General features: G+C 32.8%; 1 protein-coding gene across 1 annotated transcript; it reads right to left on the bottom strand.

Annotated features, from left to right (window-relative positions):
* Nucleotides 1–1,374: 1,374 nt before the first annotated feature.
* Nucleotides 1,375–16,107, bottom strand: LOC136806176 (WD repeat-containing and planar cell polarity effector protein fritz homolog). Its single transcript, XM_067062739.1, has 24 exons — nt 16,023–16,107; nt 15,637–15,681; nt 15,405–15,455; nt 12,445–12,575; nt 11,949–12,066; nt 11,688–11,815; nt 11,513–11,590; nt 10,852–10,961; nt 10,459–10,524; nt 9,262–9,361; nt 9,122–9,158; nt 8,785–8,855; nt 8,614–8,664; nt 8,414–8,485; nt 8,171–8,262; nt 7,919–8,023; nt 7,570–7,675; nt 7,299–7,413; nt 7,036–7,159; nt 6,860–6,923; nt 6,602–6,704; nt 5,770–5,923; nt 1,981–2,131; nt 1,375–1,633 (listed from the first exon to the last, which is right to left on the bottom strand). Exons 1-24 carry the CDS (start codon nt 16,081–16,083, stop codon nt 1,580–1,582), a joined length of 2,187 nt encoding a protein of 728 aa, XP_066918840.1. The 5' UTR covers nt 16,084–16,107; the 3' UTR covers nt 1,375–1,579.
* Between the last annotated feature and the right edge of the window lie 3,021 nt (nt 16,108–19,128).

Below are 19,128 nucleotides of genomic sequence, written 5' to 3'. Positions count from 1 at the left end.
TACTGAAAACTACCGTGATTCTTATCGTTTTCGATTTTATGATTTATTGCTAATTTAGCAAATTATTTTATACATCAAAAAAGGTTTGTGGTGATAGAAAGTATTGTTTGGTTGTAATGAAACTTTAAAGCCATTTTTCAAATTTGCCTTCTTCAACGATATGGAAATGAGATTAGTTTATTTAGTTCAAAATAAAAGTATTGCTTTATCAAAAGATTCAACATTCACATTACATTCCTCCAAAACATTTCAAATTAAGGTTGTTTTTTTCATAATCAAGTTAGAATTTTTAGGCTACTAAGATGCAAGAAATCATCTTTTTAGGAAGTAAAGAGGGCAAAGATTTTCTTTCTTGCCCAACCATGGTGGGCGACATTTAATACCAATGCATTGAATCTTAATTTTTAAGTCCAAAACGGTAATAAGGAAAAGTGCTTGAAAATTACCCTGTACACCCACACCCGAGCGAAGAATGGAATCATCTCACCAAATCTGAACATGTATGTATACTTATGCCGAATCGTGTGAAACCCTTAAAAACCTCATATACAGCAATATTGCTCTCAAGAGGCAACATCTTAGGCTGTGAAGACATGAATAGGTACTGTATGAGTTGTAATCAGCATGAACATACAAAGAAAAATCAAACCTCTCCAAGTACAAAAAGTGAATGAAAGTTCATGAAAAATATTGCAAGATTAATCAAGTACAGGTGCGATAAAAGTGACAGAATAGAGGATTACGGATTACGATTCTTATTACACGTACAAAAAAGAGCGGAGAAAGCTGTGAACCTTAACGAAGAAAGTGAAAGGACTTTACAGTATGTTGACAGCAATAATGATAGATAAGCTGCAAATTTATTATAGATTTGCTGTGAGAAGGAATGCACGAGACATGGAAGGCATGAAAAAGGTATATTTATGCCACATTTTTTCTTGTCAACTCTCCAATGAAACTGACATTGACACACTCGTTTTCCAAAAGGACTGAATTGTTGGTTCCAGTGAATCGGACAAAGCAACAGGACTGAGCACCTATGAACTGGGCAAGGGCTACCAAATGGCATTATGAACATTCATGGAGAATCATCGATTCTTAGTCACAACGCTTTTTAGCAAGATGATAAAACATGACGTGTGAAGTATCGTTTATCGATATTTAACGACGGGTTTATTTAATCAGAGATTGTTTTTTCATTAATTAAGTAGAATGTTTTTCGTTTGGTTGTGCTCGATTTCAAATATTGAAGAACATTATTTTGAAAACCAAAACAAAGCAGATTGTTGAAATTCAAGTTTTGAGGAACAAAAAATATTAAACATAAAGTGGATGATAAGGATGATGGATATAAAAATATATAAAATCTTTGTAAAAAATAGGAGGACTTTCCTGACAGTATCAAATTCTGCATTCAATCAGCTAATGGATAATCAACAGTTAAATTCAAATTAAAACATTAACTTACAGCTGCGTATGATCAATGAACTCAATCTGAATACCTTAAAGATTGAACTCATCCCGTATGACAATCACCTTTTCATAAAAGATAATCAAACCACCAGCCTTCGCATTGTAGTCAAACATTCCCAAAATGTACCAAATGCAAGTCGTCTTTTTCCTCTTTCTTATCCTAGGAATTAAATAAATTGAACTTTAGAGCTGTAAATACAAGCAAAGTCGGGATATTTAGAGGACCAGTTTAATTAATTTTGTAAAATGTGAAGTTGCATCAGGAATTATCAGAGATAAGTTTGAATGGATTTCTTCTTTGAAGAAAAGTTAAAATCATTAAAGGGTGCTTTACTTTACATGCACCGATTTTGTAAGTAGACCCTTCATCTTAAAAATTAAAAAAGGCCAAACCCTAAGTTGCATAATATCATATCTAGTTGTAACAAAAGGAGATTTTACCTGAGTTTTCTTGTTTATTTACAAAATATTGACAATCATATAGTATCAAGTCGTTGGCTTAATTACCTCAACATTGACTTGTCCAGCTCGTGAAGCAAGAGCCCATGCAATAGGATCTTCCTCCTTTTCTCCACTATCATCATCTGATTCAGCAAAACTATATCGGACAGGTTGTTGTGGTTGTTGCTGTTGATGACCATTACGTGGACGTGGTGGCCTTAAAAGGAAGATAACATTTCATACTTTATACTTTATATTCCTTTTATTTTATTGCGAAAGGCAGGAATAAATCCTTTTAAAAACTTGATTTAGATGCGTATTGCATTACTTTAATGGGATAAATTTTTGCGGGGATTAAATTTCGCGGTTGAGCTCATCCGCGAAATTTTAAGATTTCGCGGGAATTAATTTTCGCGGATGAGGGATTTCCTGATTTTTCGCGGGGATTTAATTTTGCGGATTGGGGTGCAAATTAAAATTTTTGAAAAGGGAATGTGCAATGCAAAACATTGAAATAAAATTTTTCCAGGAAAATTGAGAATTTTTTTTTCAAGTAATAAGAGGGTGTTTTGGAATAGGGCGAGGAGATATGTATTACAACTATCAAAAGTTGAATTTGAACTTCCATGGTGTGGAGCTAAATTTTCACAGCCTATTTAGGAAAAAAACGGAAGAGAAATTCGGGATAAGAAAATTAAATTGAAAATAAATTCTTTTGTTTTCCGTTTTCCCTCCTTTTCTTACATATCCTTTTAAATGTTTAACTTCAAGCCAGTTGGATTACCCTCTTGCATTGAAAAGCTTTTAACAATAAGCGATCACTTTAGATAAAAAATTTTACAATACCTCTTCCAAGTTTCTAAATTTTAGTGAAGAAAATTTTGAAAACGATTTTTTGCTAACAAGCATATTGAGGATTTGACCTTTTTCGAGGGTTGCGTGCCCTCATGTAGAAAACAAGTGATACTTTGATGGACCTACCTGGATTATGCATTTAACACGTTTATAATTGATATCTACGTGACGTGACCATTAAACAATCATTCAGAACACAAATAGTGACGATCTATTAAAATTAGTCGTTTGTTTCTTATAAAAAAACGTTTCGAAACCAAAAACAAAAACATCTCCAAAAAATTGAGTAATTTGGCTAAGAACATTGATGTATGTTTATTAATAGTGATTCTTATTGATAAAGATGCTTTTTTTGAGCTGAAAAATTAATTTTTTAAAAAAGTCTGCTTGAGCCATCTTTTATCTACTTTCATACAAAAATCAGAAAAAAACAATGGTCCAATATTTCACTAAGTCCAAAAAACCCTTTTATGGCCGTTGTTTTAGCTGAAATATACCCCAAAATTTTTTTCTCTCCAAAATCGGGCTCGGCGCCGTCACATTTGAGGGTTTATAATTATGCATCTTTATGCAAAAAATCGTAGAAAATGAAAGAGCCAATCAATCTAATACCTAAGTAATTGATAATGTGCTTATAAAAAAATATCGAATTTGCCAGTTTTTCTATAAAAACATGCCAACAACCAACAAATTTTTCTGTCTAACACGCGTGAGAAAAAAAACACATCTATCTCATAAAAAATTGAGTAATTTGACTAAGCATTGATGTATGCTTATTAATAGTGGATTCTTATAGATACAATGCGTTTTTTGAGCCAAAAATTTATTTTGCTAAAATCTGCTTAAGCTATCTTTTACCTATGATGGTACCCTACTTTTATGCAAAAAATTAGAAAAAATTAATGATCCAATTTTTCACACAAGGCCAAAAAACCTGTTTTTTGTAAGGTTTTTTGGCCCAAATTGCCCAAAAAATTTTTTTCAAAAATCGGGTTCTGTCACATTCAGGGTTTAGTTAGATGCATCTTTGTGCAAAACATCATAAAGAATGAAAGAGCCAATCTCGAGAAAAGCCATACCTAAGTAATTGATAATGTGCTTATCAAAAAATATCGAATTTGGCCAGTTTTTCTGTAAAACCACGCCCAGCAACCAAATTTCCTGTTAAACACACATATTCTTCAAAGTAAGCCCTCTTGAGCAGAAAAACATCTATCTCATAAAAAAATTGAGTAATTTGACTAAGGAAACATTGATGTATGGCTTATTAATAGTGATTCTTATAGAATAAACAAGCGTTTTTGAGCCAACAAAATTTTTTTTGCAAAAATCTGCTTGAGCCATCTTATACCTATGATGGACCCTACTTTCGTTGCAAAAAATCAGAAAAATTAATGATCCAATTTTCCAAGTCCAAAAAACCCGTTTTTTAGCCGTTTTTTGGCCCAAATTTACCCAAAAACATTTTTTTTCGTTTTACGAAATGGGTTCTGCCACATCAAGGGTTTATAGTTATGCATCTTTGTGCAAAAAATCATAAAGAATGAAAGAGCCAATCTCGAGAAAAGTTAATACCTAAGTAATTGATAATGTGCTTATAAAAAAATATCGAATTTGGTTAGTTTTTCTATGAAAACACTCAAAGCAATCAAAAATGCATGTCTAAATACACATATGCTTCAAAAGTAAGTCGTCATGAGCAAAAAAAAAACATGTATCTCATAAAAAAATTGAGTAATTTGACTAAGAACATTAATGTATGCTTAATTAATAGTAATTCTTATAGATAAACATGCGTTTTTTAAGCCAAATAAATTTTTTTGCAAAAATCTGCTTGAGCCATCTTTTACCTATGGTGGTACCCTACTTTCATGCAAAAAATCAGAAAAAATTAATGATCCAATTTTTCACAAAGTCCAAAAAACCTGTTTTTTAGCCGTTTTTTGGCCCAAATTTGCCCAAAAAATTTTTTTTTCGAAAATCGGGCTCCGTCACATTTTGGGCATTGCCATTTTGCATCATTGTGCAAAAAATCAGAAAAAACTAATGAGCCAATCTCGAGAAAAGCTGGTAACTAACGGACGGACGGACAAAGGTTAATTTATAGGACCTCCACCGGGGTAGGTCCAAAAAATAAACAAGTGATACTTTTATGGACCTACCTGGTTATGCATTTAACAAATATATAATTGATTTACGTGAGCGTGACCATTAAACAATCATTCAGAACACAAATAGTGACGATCTATTTAAAATTAGTCGTTTGTTTCTTATTAAAAAACGTTTAGAAACCAAAATTTCATGCTCTTGAAATATTCTTTCATATTCAAGACTTAATGAGCAAAAAAAACATCTATCTCATCAAAAAATTGAGTAATTTGGCTAAGAACATTGATGTATGCTTATTAATAGTGATTCTTATAGATAAACATGCGTTTTTGAGCCAACAAACTTTTTTTGAAAAAATCTGCTATATTTTACCTATGATGGTACCCTACTTTCGTGCAAAAAATCAGAAAAAGTTAATGGTCTAATTTTTCACAAAGTCCAAAAAACCCGTTTTTTAGCCGTTTTTTCGGCCTAAATTTGCCCCCAAATTTTTTTTTTCGAAAGTCGGGCTCCGTCACATTCGAGGGTTTATAGTTAAGCATCTTTGTGCAAAAAATCATAAAAAATCAAAGAACCAATCTCGAGAAAAGCTAATAACGAACGAACGGACGAACGAACGGACAAAGGTTAATTTATAGGACCTCCACCCCACCGGGGTAGGTCCAAAAGCGATAAAAATAGAAAATAATAATAATTTTCACGGATGGGCCTTTTTCAAATTTCCAATGAGACTTATTTTCGTGGATGACACCCAAATCCGCGAAATCCGCGAAAATTAATCCCTGCGGAAATTTATCCCATTAAAGTAACCAACTAGAATGATAAGAAATGGTCTGATTTCTTCAGTCAAAGACTAGCGGGATCAAATTTTTATAGTGAAGGGAGCCTTACCTTAATGGGGACATATTTGGTGGATGGTCATTTAAACTGATCCTCCTGACTCCTTGATCAATTTCTTCACTCTGTTGTGACGTTACTGAAGGTTGTTGTCGATGTTGTGGTAATTCATTAACGAAATTCAAGTCATCTGCTAATGGACCTAAATCTTCGAAAAGAAGTTAAAGCTAATTTTAGTTTGACTTAACAAATTCAAGTCATTGAATAACGACAACGAAAATGACTATTTTAGTTAAAAAAACGGACCGCTCTGTAAAATACCAACTGCTCTGACTGAATTGAAATTTCCCACATGATCTGATGTGGTCAATATCTATTACTGGTGAAAATTTAAGTCAAAAGCTTCTTTTAGGTCCTAAGTTCTGGCAGGTGAATAACGTGTATTTTACAGACTGGTCTACAAAATACCAAATACTCATTTTAACAAATTTCAGTTAAATCGAACGAGTCAATCAGTTAATACATGATTTTGGTGGCCATGTTTACATTCTAGTCTGTAAATCACCAACCAGACAGGTGGCCGAACTAAAATTTTGTAAATCCATATCTACTACAAAATTTCAAGGTCATTAATGCATGTGTCAATCTTGAGATTTTAAAGGGGGCCCCTCAAAGATGCTTCCCCTAGTAAAAAGGGGTAAATAGTTCCCCTAGTAAAAAGGGTTAACATACGCCACCTTCTTTTAAACGACCCCTCCTCGAAAAAAACTCCTCTCTTAAAGATTTAATAAATACCTGGGGCGTTTATTTGAAATAATACAGCATATTAGGGAAGGTTATTATAAGAAGATTACATTTGTCTAGTATCTGCAGTATACAAGTTTACCTGCACCACCATTATTTTCTCGGTAATGAATTTGCATAGCTCTATCTTTTGAAGCAGTTGCAACATCCATATTACCAACGGATTGAGCAAGATAATGTATGTCCTGAGAAAAACAATACCCTTTTGTATTTGCAAGCTCTGAATTTCAATGTTAAAATACTTTTCATTTAATTTTGTTTATGCTTATAAAATTACATTTACGAAGCTTTAAAAAAACTTTTAATAGATATTAGGAATAACATCAGGCAGCATATTTACCATAAACAAGTCTTTTGCTCCAATATCCACAGCCAATAGGAAGGCTTTCTCAAAACGTTTGTGCCTAATAATAAAAAAACTTTGAAGATAAGTCAAAGGGAATAATTTTGAGTGATCTGATCTACAAAAAGTTTTGTCAAAGCAGAATTTGTTATACTTTTATTGAATTATCTTACCTCAGAAGCTGGTGAAAGAACCTGCGTGCAATACGACTAATATCATCTCGATATTGGAGAATGGTGCTTTCTTGTAACGGTCTGACTGGTGCATAAAAACTTCCCAAGGTGTCCTCGACACCAGCTACAAGACAAAGATGTGATGTGCAATAGAAAAAGTGGCAAGGAAGAGTAGCAAAAAGTTTGTGCATTTACTTTAACATAAATCATAAAATACATCATGAAAACATAACATGATCAACATATCAAAAGAGTCTACTTACTCTCACATTGCTGATTAAAGCGCTGTCGAAGGAGATGATCAGTAATCAGAGTTAAACATTGAAAGCAAACTGACCCCATTTGGTTCCAATTCATTGAGCATAGTAAAGATATTGCCTGGAAATAAAGGATAGTTAAAAATTAACTTCATTCACAGTGATCATTTGCAGTGGTTACAAAACTTCTTTTGCTGCTAAGAAAAACTTTGCTTCATACATTATCTAATTGTTTCAAAGACAGTATTGAAGGAAGACGAAGAGGAATGTGATCCACCTCAGTGATTTGCTCGTTCTTGATGTATTCACATGTTAACTCGATGGGAGTAACCATGCCTTGAGTGCAAACACCAAACTCAAAACGAAGTACACTGATTGGTCCTCTAAAACAAAGAAAGTAACAACAAAGTAAAAGCTGAATTGGAAATGTTTAAAAGTATGCCAGGGACTTCATTAAAATATATTAATTGAGTGAATTTATTATTGTTAGAAGACAAAGTGATTTTGTCACTTGATCTATTTGCATTAACATTTTCTTGCTGGATCAGTAGAACTGTATTCAGTAAGGCATAAAAATTAGCAATTATGATAAATTTTCTGAATAGTAGATAGGAATAAAAAATTACCTCTCAAAAACAAGGAGTAAATCATCTGAACATGGAATTGCATCTGGAGGAGCACCAACACCATTGTCTACTGCCCAAGAAATACGTTTGAGTTTGGGATTGGAACTGAAAAAAAGAACTTTATCTTTTTCACATGTTGATCAAAAGAAATATTTGTTATGAAGTTCATCTTCAAAGAAGAGTCATTGATTCAATCTGATTCAATAAAAGGTTGAGTGCTTTTAAACTCCAATGAACAGCTGTTACACTTACAAAAATAACTGGGAAAGTTTAAGTGTAGTGGTAGGATTTGAATCGTCACATGAAAGTTGGACATAGAAACAATTCAGAGCCATATCAAATACCTAAAAACAATAACAATAATCCAGATATAATATTCAAAGAATTAAGTAAATTTTGAGTTGGTTAAGACAAGGATGGTATCAACATGGATGGTCTTTCTTGATTTTGTTTTAAATAAAGTCAGTTATCAAAAGGTAACTTTACAGAACTTACTTGTATATCTCCATTGACACTCGCAACTACAAAGATTGTGTCTCCTGAATGCCACTCAATTGTGCTTGCAATCTAAATGGAAAAGTCATCACAAGTTTCTTTTCGAGGAGCAGGTAGGAGGGTCAAAGGCATATCAGTAACAAGTGTAGGATTGTCATTGAGTTTTTCTCAAAGCCAAAGAAGAATCTATCAATACATACAAAGTTAGTTTTGGAGGTTTTGGCTTTACGCTGATATTCATCCCACAAGATCTAAAAAAACAAACTATAATTTGTTATTCAAAATAAGATTTTCTAATTTCAAACGAAGAACCATGGGATAATTTTTAAAGAGCAGGATGCTTCTTAGTAGCAGACTTAATATTGACGTACCAGAGATTGATTTCCACAGGTCAATGCAATTTTATCTTGTTTATAATTTCGACATTGACATACGACTCTGGCTGAAAGAAACAAAGAATTAACATTGGCTGAGTGATACGCACCTTCCATCATAGAAGAAGGTACAGTAAGTATTTATGCTTTACCTGAAAGTCATTACCATCTTTTGAGATGAAAAGAACAAAGAAACTTGTACTTGTTGCATCCGGAAGGTGAAGCAAATATCACCATAAGTCCACAAGGAAACAATCAGATTTCTTGATTCACAGTTTGTGATGGACAATTCCAAAATGAAAAAAACTAAAAAAAACCATCAATTTAAATTCACCTTTTAATGGGATAGTCATTGCAGCTACTTTTGTAATCTGGAGAGAAAAGGATTTTGTTAATTATAATACAAGACCATTACTTTCGAAATCATTAACAAGAAAAAAACAAGTCTAAAATATAATTGATTGTTGAATGTACCTTTTCACCATATAGTTCATATATACAGACTTCAAGCAGATATTTTGCACGTGATGATTGACTTTGTTCCAAGGTTAAGATTTGATATGGTTGACTATGACTAAGAAAACAAATGAAGCAATTATACAAAAAGCCTGAACGCTTATTGGACCTACCTGATGATTAAAGTTAGAGCAAGTAGGAAAGTGTAATATAGTTGAGTGCTGGAACGCCAAGGGGATTATCAGTAATTGTTTGAGTTACTGAAATTCCAGTTATAGAGACGTAGAATAGCCTAAGAATCTCCTCAAGAGACCAGAAAATCGTTTGAGTTTATGGAATTAATCGAATTGAGGAAGTTTGAGTTACGAAAAGTCCCTGTGGTTTAAAGCCATAATGGAAAAGAACGATCAGTTTTATTGACAATTAAATCATGCTTGATGGTGGGCATCAATAATGTTTTTGTGTGAAAAAAAAACCAACGAAAATGTGCAAAAAAATAACTCCGGGATTTTCGGCTGGAAAAAATTTTCCTCTAAAATTGGACTTGGTTATGTTTTGCACATCTTTATGCGAAAAATCAGAAAAACTAATGATAAAATAAAATTTTGAGAAAATGCCAAAAAAACTGTTTTTTCCGGCATATTTTTGGATTAATTTTTTTTTCAAAAATCGGGCTGTGTCACATTTTGGGCATTACCATTTACATCATTCTTTAAAAAATCTGAAAAATCAAATGAGCCAATCCTGAGAAAAGCTTGCATCAGACGGATAGACAGAAGTACACAGGTTAATTTAAAAGACCTCTGGGGTAGGTCCAAAAATCCTGTATTAGTTAAATCTAAGGTCTGTTTCAAACAGACGAGATCTGTTTCAAACAGACGAGATTACATTTCACAGATTATGCAATTTTGGTTTATCATTCACAAAATAGGTTCCAATGGAAATTTGAAAAGGTTTTATTCGCAAATTTTTTTTTGAGTTAAATTCTAAACATGTGTACTGCCATCAAAGAGGCGCTAATAATGCGTATTTCACAACCAACATAGTTTGGCAGTGAAACAGCAAAAATAGCACAAAATAATCGTAAAATATTATCTCATAAAAGAGTCATTCACAGAATTATAAGACCCCATGAAATCTTTAAAGTACATCTACATCAAACATTGTGTGAAAACTTTTGTTGATTATTATATATAACAAAAAAAACAAAAATACCTGAAACAAACATCAATTGGATCTCCATCGGTTCTCATGTAAGCAATCACATCAACTGAGAATACACTGAAAAGGATGATTTAATGGTTTCTCCATAGCTATTGTTATCTTATAGGAACGAGAACCTGTAGCTGTAGCATTTTATAATATCCGTTATGATTTAGTATCTTCTCCCTAAATTTAGCAGTTTTGATCTTGAAGAGAACTTTTAAAATAGCTTAAAACTTTAGGTGTGAATTTTAGCCTGGGTATCCTAAAGGGGGATTCTGACAAATTTCATTACATTTACATTCTGAGAAACTTTAAAAAAATAAAATAAACTTTTATTCTTAAATTCAGTGAGACAGATCCTTCTTAGATGAAGGAGTTTTGAACCACTATGAACCTACTAACCTTGATATGTTGGTAATTGAAAGAAGTACCAAATTCGCGCGATCAGCCTCTGAAACTAAAGGAGACCAAGGCCAAGCTTCTTCAATTGTATTACTCCACCATACACAAACCTAAAACATATTATCAGTTATTTCCTAAAAATAATGGGAGAGGTTGACCAGGAGCTAGCTATATTTTCTTCCCCAAGAACAAGAATGTGTTATCACAAGCCATTTTTAATACAAATGAAATGGAAAATTCATAAACTTTCAAAAACTGGTCCTTTGTTTTTAATAGTTTAACAATAGTTAGACCACTTTTTATGCCATTTTAACGTCTGAATATTGGGTGCTGCTCTTCAAGAATTAAGAAAAATAATTATGAAAATAACCCTTTTTATGAAAAAACCAGCAGAAAAAGTGCCCTTTTTTGGTTATAACGGACACTACCCTGCCTTTCTAGAATTTGGCCTGATAGCTCAATGCCACAATTGGACTGTTATGGAGTAGAGTAGGGAGCATTATTTTTGTAACTAAAAAGTTCAATTTGATTGGTTTTTTGTGTTGATTGCGATGACACTAATTAGGCATACGCATTAGGATAGATTTTTAAATTTTTTTTCAAGAATATGGAATTAAAATTAATATAGCAGAACAAAGAAAAAGGTCCATATCTTGCATACCAAATCAGATTTTGTGTTACATAGACAATTTCTCTTTATCCTTCTGGAGCTTGGACCAGGCAAATCCACAATTGAAACCTAGTAAAAAAATATACATATAATCACTAAGTTATAGGTCGAGAAGCCCTTTAGGTAATTTGCAACTGAGAAATAGACCAATAAATTTGTTAATTACCTTTGGCTCATATGAACTCAATTTCTCAATATCCTTTTTTTCACTTGTGACTTTCTTGGAAAAATTTACGATTGTCAATTTTGATTTTTCAACAAATGAAAGCACCATAAAGCTTTCTTCTATGACACCTAGAATAATAAATGTTGTTCTGCTTACACTTGTGGATAATTGGTCAGTACTGAAAAATTAAGCTCCTTTCATTATTTAAATACAAAATTTCTTAAGCTTCTCTTATTATTTAACTTAATTACCCAAACTTACCATCTGAAATAAAATCAGGCAGCTTGCCCACCAAAGTTTTGTCAATGAATATCTTTTCAATATCAGCAGAGTCAATAGCAATGGTGATGGTAATGATAACAGCATTTGAGAGCAAGAGCTGAAAAGACAATATATAAATAAAACTAATTCAAACTACCTGTTTGTAATCCCAAAAAGAAATTACCACAATGGTTTTTTATCCATCTGATGAAAAGTGCTAATTGCCAAAATTCTAGCTGTACAAAATATTCACATATCATTGACATTGTTTACAATTTTTCAATCTTATTTAGAAAACATTTAGCATTCCTGCTTTGTATTGATTTTCACCCAGCCCCCACAAAGTGGGGGATTTTTAAAAGGAAACCTTTTCTCTGTTTAAAGGCATTGAAGTGGAAAATCATCAAGTTGGATCTTTTATCACAATATTTTGAGTCATGTTTAAAAGGAACAGAAATAAAATTATTGATGCTGAGAGGGGCTGTAATAAAAATACCTGGACAGTACGGGTATTTCTCCATGCAATTCCAGCAACAAATTGACTTTCAAGTAGTTCTTCAAATTCATTTAAGGTGTCTCTAAATTTTTCAGTTCTCCTATTTGATAGAGACCATGGTCTTCCTTGCCCTGCAAAAGGAAAAGGAAATTCTTTTATACTTTTCAAAGCAGCATCCAAGCAATTTTGGTATATATGAAGTTCAAAATTGTGTCATCACAAGCGATTTGAAGTACAAATGAAATCCAGAACGTTTAGGAATGCTTCAGAACGTTCAGGAACGATCTAGAACGTTCCGTTTTGCTAGAACGTTTCATTTTATTAAATATTTCCTATCTATATAGGAAATATTTGTTAAAACGGTAAAATTTCTTCTCCTCCAAGTCTAACGCTCGGTTTTGGTCAATTTCGTGAGTTTGTACATGAGTCTCTTTTTAAATCAAGCTCCGGCGGTAAAAACAGTAGGATGCTCTTTTTTCGAGGCGGAAGACGTCATTTCTTCGAGAAACGTCTGTGGTAAATATCCGTACGGGGCTCTATTCTCCTTGTCGATCGGGCAACGTCGGCCGTTTCAGAAGCGTATTGTTGATCGGACCATACTGCTTTGTTTCTAACTGTCAAAACAAAGATGGCAGAAAATAGACAACAACTTTTGCCCTTTCGCTACTTTTCTTTGCTTTGGTTTATATGCTTTGATGAGTTTAATTGGATCATGATTTTTGTACGATTGTCACAAGGAATGGTCGATAGTGAACTTTTCTTAATATTACTTTCTGGATTTGATGTTTCGTTTACATTCTGTTGGTTTGGAATGAGCTGGAATGAGAGATGATATAAATACAATCTCTTAGACTCTTGGTGTTGGAAAAACAGGACATTTTATCAACTTTCACAACAAACTAACTTCAATTTTGTTTGTATATTTACATAAATCGTACAAAGGCAAGTGACTGTGAATAAATCTGACCATGTTATACCTGAAAAATTACATAGATTATTACATACTTACTTGCAATATAAAAAGTTTGCACCCAACGAATGGAAGCAAGCCAACAATGATGATGCAACAAAATGGGAATGATTGATGAACTGATTTTAGCTAAAAATTTAAACTTGGAGCAAAATTGACTGGTTAATGATTAAATTTCCCTTGGTTTTTTTATCTACAACAATGAATTAACTGCTGGGGTTAGTGACAGTTAGTGAAAACTCGTTGCGGTTATAAATTTCAAATTTTAAAGCTGATATAACCGGATCCAGAACACCACGTCCCCAATATGAACAATGAAGAATGTTATGTTATACTTTTTAAAAGGTTTATTGCATTGATATTATGGATGTAATTAATTTGAAATCAACTCACATGTACAACTAAAATTTTTCTTGAACTTGGAGATTTTCTTCCCCTCGTGCATTTTAAAACGTGGAAACTTTTGTCGTGAATTTGGAGATTTTCTTACCGTCAACTGCTCCAACTTGGGACTATGTGACAAAACATGGGACAGCAATTTGGCCACCATTTCACCGAACCTCCAAAGTCATGTGATTTGAGTTAATGAACGGTGTATTAAAAAAAAAGGCAAAACGATGGAGCGTTTGACGTCACTCGGGCGGCAAGTTACACACGCATTATTTGTTAATCGGGCGATAGGCGGTTATAGGCAGCGGACATTCTCTAATTCTCCAATCGTCGCTATCAGTGAAAGTTATCGTGACATGTTATGAAAGGAAGTATGATTGATAAACTTGATGGAGTTATCAAAACAAATTTGTTGTCAAAGAGATTTAACAAGTTAGTGAAAATACAGACCAGATATCAAACAGTCCCATGTTTCGACCAATCGTCCCAAGTTAAAGCAGTTGACAGTATGTACATTTAAAACGTGGAAACTTTTGTGATAAATTTGGAGATTTTCTTACACGTGCATTCAAAACGTGGAAAACTGTTGTCGTGAACTTGACATTTTTTTCCACATGCATTTAAAAAATGAAGAAAACTCAAGTGATTTCTGGCATGACAATTTATTTTATTTTCTGACATTTTTTTGAAAATTTTGATTGTTTCCAAGTATGTGACATTTTTTGCTCTTGCAGCATGCTTTTGGAAATCATAAAATGGCTTCTGTTAGGGGAGTTTTTTCCTATCAACATTCTTTCAGATTATGAAATGTTTCCCAGTATATAAAAATGAGATTTTTTTTTTTTTGCATTCTGTCGGAAAATATGAAATTGTTTCCCTGTTTTGAAAGATTTTTACTTTTTAGCACGCACATTATTTCAAAAAACTCCAAAAGTTACTTTAAATTTTTACATTTTTTACAATATTTTATATATGAAAGTATAATGCAAAATATTTCATCTCATTTTGAAAATATATAAAATTTTCTTTGGTTTTCTTTACTGTGAAATATTCTCCTTTTTGTCATTTTTTCATTTTAAATATTTGCCCTTTCTGGCTAATAATATTTATGGAAATCGCTAGTATTATACTAAAATCCATTTAAAGTCCACCTAACAAAAATTGAAGTTCCAGCCAATTTGATTACTGCATTGTTGTTCTCAGTCGGGTTCAGCTTGGATATATTCCGTGATCCGTAGCTTTGAACCTACAGTCATCTTATGAATAATCCTGTAAATACTGGCAATAACATAAATGGAATTTTGAAATTCTTGCGTTGCTTGATGTTATCTGAGATTTAAAGCACTTTGAAATCTTTTGAGGACATCAATTATTATTTTAACATTTGTAAAGGAAATATTTATCCGCATCTTTGCGGCTCTTGTTTGTATTTAAAGTCGTTTGTGATGACACAATTAAGCAATATTTACAAAATATTGTCTTTCCAAAGCTATTGATCAAGATGAAAATTTCAGTGAAAGTCTAAAATGGATGGATTTTGGTCTACTACGGAAAATTTATGCAACAATGAAGCTGTTCTTCTCAATGAGTAAAACAATACCTTCAACATATTTTTTCTTGATATCAATATATTGGTCACTATCCAAAACATCTGAAATATACAACAAAAATGAGATAATGCTGGATAATGAAGGGTAAGTTTTTTTCAGGATTTGACACCTTCAACAAAAAGTTTAAAAATCACTCAAGTCAAATTTGTTTTCTAATGATATATGTCCCTTCAGAGACTTAAAAAAAAAAAAACACATTTGAATTTTTCTGTAAAATTGTACTTGAGTTTTTCTCATGGTAGATGTTGACTCCAGGGTGCTGTGTCACTAAAATAGTTAACAATAACACAAATATAAGTTTCGAAGCTTGAGAAGAAACAGTATACAGTTAAGAGATAACAGTAAAGAAAAACAAAACTAGTTCACTTTTTCAATACTCTCCCAGCCTAATCAGAAAGCTAAAGAGTAGATGCGATTTCTGGATTTTGGAAGAACTTTTTCTGCTTAGTTTCAATTTCAAGTCAGACTTTGAGAAAATAACAAACACAAAGGAGTGTGCCTTTTGAAAGCTAAATGAAATGGTCCCTTTTATCTTAATCACTCCCCTGCAAAAAACAGGCTGCAGAAAGAGTAGTTTTCAAATTAATTATGAAATGATCAAGACATACCGTGTGGTTGTAAATATTTCCTGGTCGACCAGACATTAAACAATCCCAATAATTCTGTCATTACTTTCCACTGTAATATTTCTATTATTTAGGGAAGATAATGATATTGTATAAATTTAGTACGGTATGCAAAAACACATCAGATCATAGGAAAATAGTCATTTGGGAGAATGCAATGGTCTATTGAATAACAAATTACTCTAGGATAAATTATCTTGTACCTCGGTAACAGCTGTGATGTACAAGACAAATCAATATGTTATTATTATTAAAATTTCTGCTGGAGTAATTAGTTATTCAAAAGACTGACACATTCTCCCAAATGACTATTATCTTATCAATCACGTAGCATGCTTTTTGAGCCAAAGCAAAGGATGTGAAAATGTGGAGGGCCTTATACTGTGTCTGTGAGTATTGCAAGCTTTTTTTGAAATCGAAACTGGTGTGGGCGGGCTACCTTCAGTAGATTAATTTTTCAGTAAACATTTTCTGTGAATTGAGAATCCAAAATCTTCACAAAATTTTGCATATCAGCTTCTTTTTCACTCAATTTTGATTTACATTGGTTTGGCCAAATTCCTGATATTTAATCATTTCCTGAAGACAACTATTTTCAAGAAAATGGCCAAAATTTACAAAAAATTAATCCACACCAAATTTAATCCAGTTTAAATGTACAACTGTAGGATTTTTATTGCATATATATTAATCACATTACTATTTCAAAGAATCAAAGATGTAGAGCACATGCTGGATATAAATAAGGTGCACTTCTACAGCCCCAATCTCTTAGATCCATGCTGGAACTTTTTGACTTGGGTGAAGATAGAATTATTTTGAGAGAGATTTTGAATACACAATAGCCATTAAGATGGTTTAGGGAAATAGTGTTTTTCAATCTCATTTTCAAAGTAAAAGAACTTTTCAATAGAAGTGAGATTGTAGGCTTATTTGGAACAATACAAAGCATACCAAGACCTGAATTTGTTGAAAAAATAAGCATATTACAAGTATATTACTGAGCTTAGTTTTGAGGTTTCTTCAAACGGCATTTTAATTTAAAACAAGCAACATGCTGAATGGACCTACCTAATGATTAACATCAGATGAAAATAAGAAAAAAGTGACAATAATTGTACAAAAACTCAGAATGGAACAAGCAACATGCTGAATGGACCTACCTGATGATGAAAGCTAGATAATAAGGCAATAAGGAGAAAAATTAAAACAATCAGTCAGACGATATACCGTTTTGCGAAAATGCATAAAACATTAAATTTTATCATTGATTGTTGATGGGGGAAGAGGGAAGGAGAGTAAAATCAATTTTATTGAAAGTTGTAACATACTTGATGGTTGGCTTTGCTATTAATAATGTTTTTGAATGAAAAAACAACCAATTATAAGGAAAAAGTCCAATGAAAATCTAGAACAACGGCGATTTCCGGCACATTTCAGGCATTTTCCGCCGGAAAAATTTTTTCTCAAAAATCGGACTCGGCCATGTTTTGAGCATCGTTAATACGCATCTTTAAGCAAAAAATCAGAAAAATCTAATGATAAAATCTCGAGAAAATGCCAAAAAACCAGCTTTTCCGGCATATTTCCGGCATTTTCGGCCGGAAATTATTTTTTTTCAAAAATCGGGCTCCGTCACAATATAGGTATTGACATTTTGCATCAGTGTGCAAAATTTCTTGAAAAAATATAAAGTACAGCTCAAGAAATTCGAGAAATACAGTTTTTCCGGCGAAAATCGGCTGTTCCGGCGATTTTTAGAAAGTTCCGGCTTCAAAAATCAATTTTATTGGAAATTGAAACATGCTTGATGGTGGGCATTGCTATTAATAATGTTTTTGAATGAAAAAACAACCAATTATATGGAAAAAGTCCAATGAAAATCCAGAAAAACGGCGATTTCCGGCATATTTCCGGCATTTTCGGCCGGAAAAAATTTTTTCTTAAAAATCGGACTAGACCATGTTTTGGGCATTGTTAATACACATCTTTGAGCAAAAAATCAGAAAAAACTAATGATGAAATCTCGAGAAAATGCTGAAAAACCATTTTTTCCGGCATATTTCCGCCATTTTCGGCCGGAAAATTTTTTTTTTCGAAAATCGGGCTCCGTCACATTTTGGGCATTGCCATTTCGCATCATTGTGCAAAAAATTAGAAAAAACTAATGAGCTGATCTCGAGAAAAGCTGGCAACAGACGAACGAACGGACGGACGAACGAACGAACGAACGGACAAGGGTTAATTTAAAGGACTACCTTAGGTAGGTCCAAAAATAAAGCTTGTGTGTTGAATAATGTAAAATGGTAAAAAGGAATTTCCCCAAATACGAAAATCACTTAAACCATTCAGGTCCAAAAAACCCTATTTTAGGCAGTTTTTGGCCCAAATTTGCCCAAATATATTTTTTTTCAAAAATCTGGCTCCGTCACATTTTAGGCATTGCCATTTTGCATCATTGTGCAAAAAATCAGAAAAAAATAATGAGTCAACTTTGAGAAAAGCTATATTTTCTTTTTTGGTTAAAGGGAATTTCCCCAAAATACAAAAATCTGTTTTTTAAGGTGAAAAAGAATTTTCCAGGAAAAACCACTTCAGCCATACTTTAGAGAATCTTGCCCTCCATCTTTGTACAAAAAATCAGAAAAAAGTAATGACAGGATTTTGCACAAAGTCCAAAAAACCCTATTAAAGGAAGAAATTTTGGCGGGAATTTAATTTGGCGGATGGCCAAAAAAGTTTTTTAGAGGGAATTTAATTTGGCGGATGGACGAAAAAACTAAATTTGGCGGGAATTTAATTTGGCGTTTGGTGAAAAATTTATCCTTAAAATGGCGTAAAAACAGCAAAAAAAATGCAAAACCACCTTAAAAGAGATCATATTTTCAAAAAATTTAATTTGGCGGGAATTTAATTTGGCGGATGGCGGAAAAAAGAAATTTTGGCGGGAACTTAATTTGGCAGATTCTGGCCAAATCCGCCAAATCCGCCAAATTTTCTTTCCGCCAAAATTTCTTCCTTTAAGGTATTTCTAGGTAGTTTTTGGCCCAAATTTGCCCAAATAAATTTTTTCTAAAAAATCCGGCTC

Source organism: Clytia hemisphaerica, unplaced genomic scaffold (assembly GCF_902728285.1).
Source record: "Clytia hemisphaerica strain Z4C2 unplaced genomic scaffold, Clytia hemisphaerica genome assembly, whole genome shotgun sequence".
Classification (NCBI taxonomy): domain Eukaryota; kingdom Metazoa; phylum Cnidaria; class Hydrozoa; order Leptothecata; family Clytiidae; genus Clytia; species Clytia hemisphaerica.
This window is presented reverse-complemented; position numbering and strand designations above follow the sequence as displayed.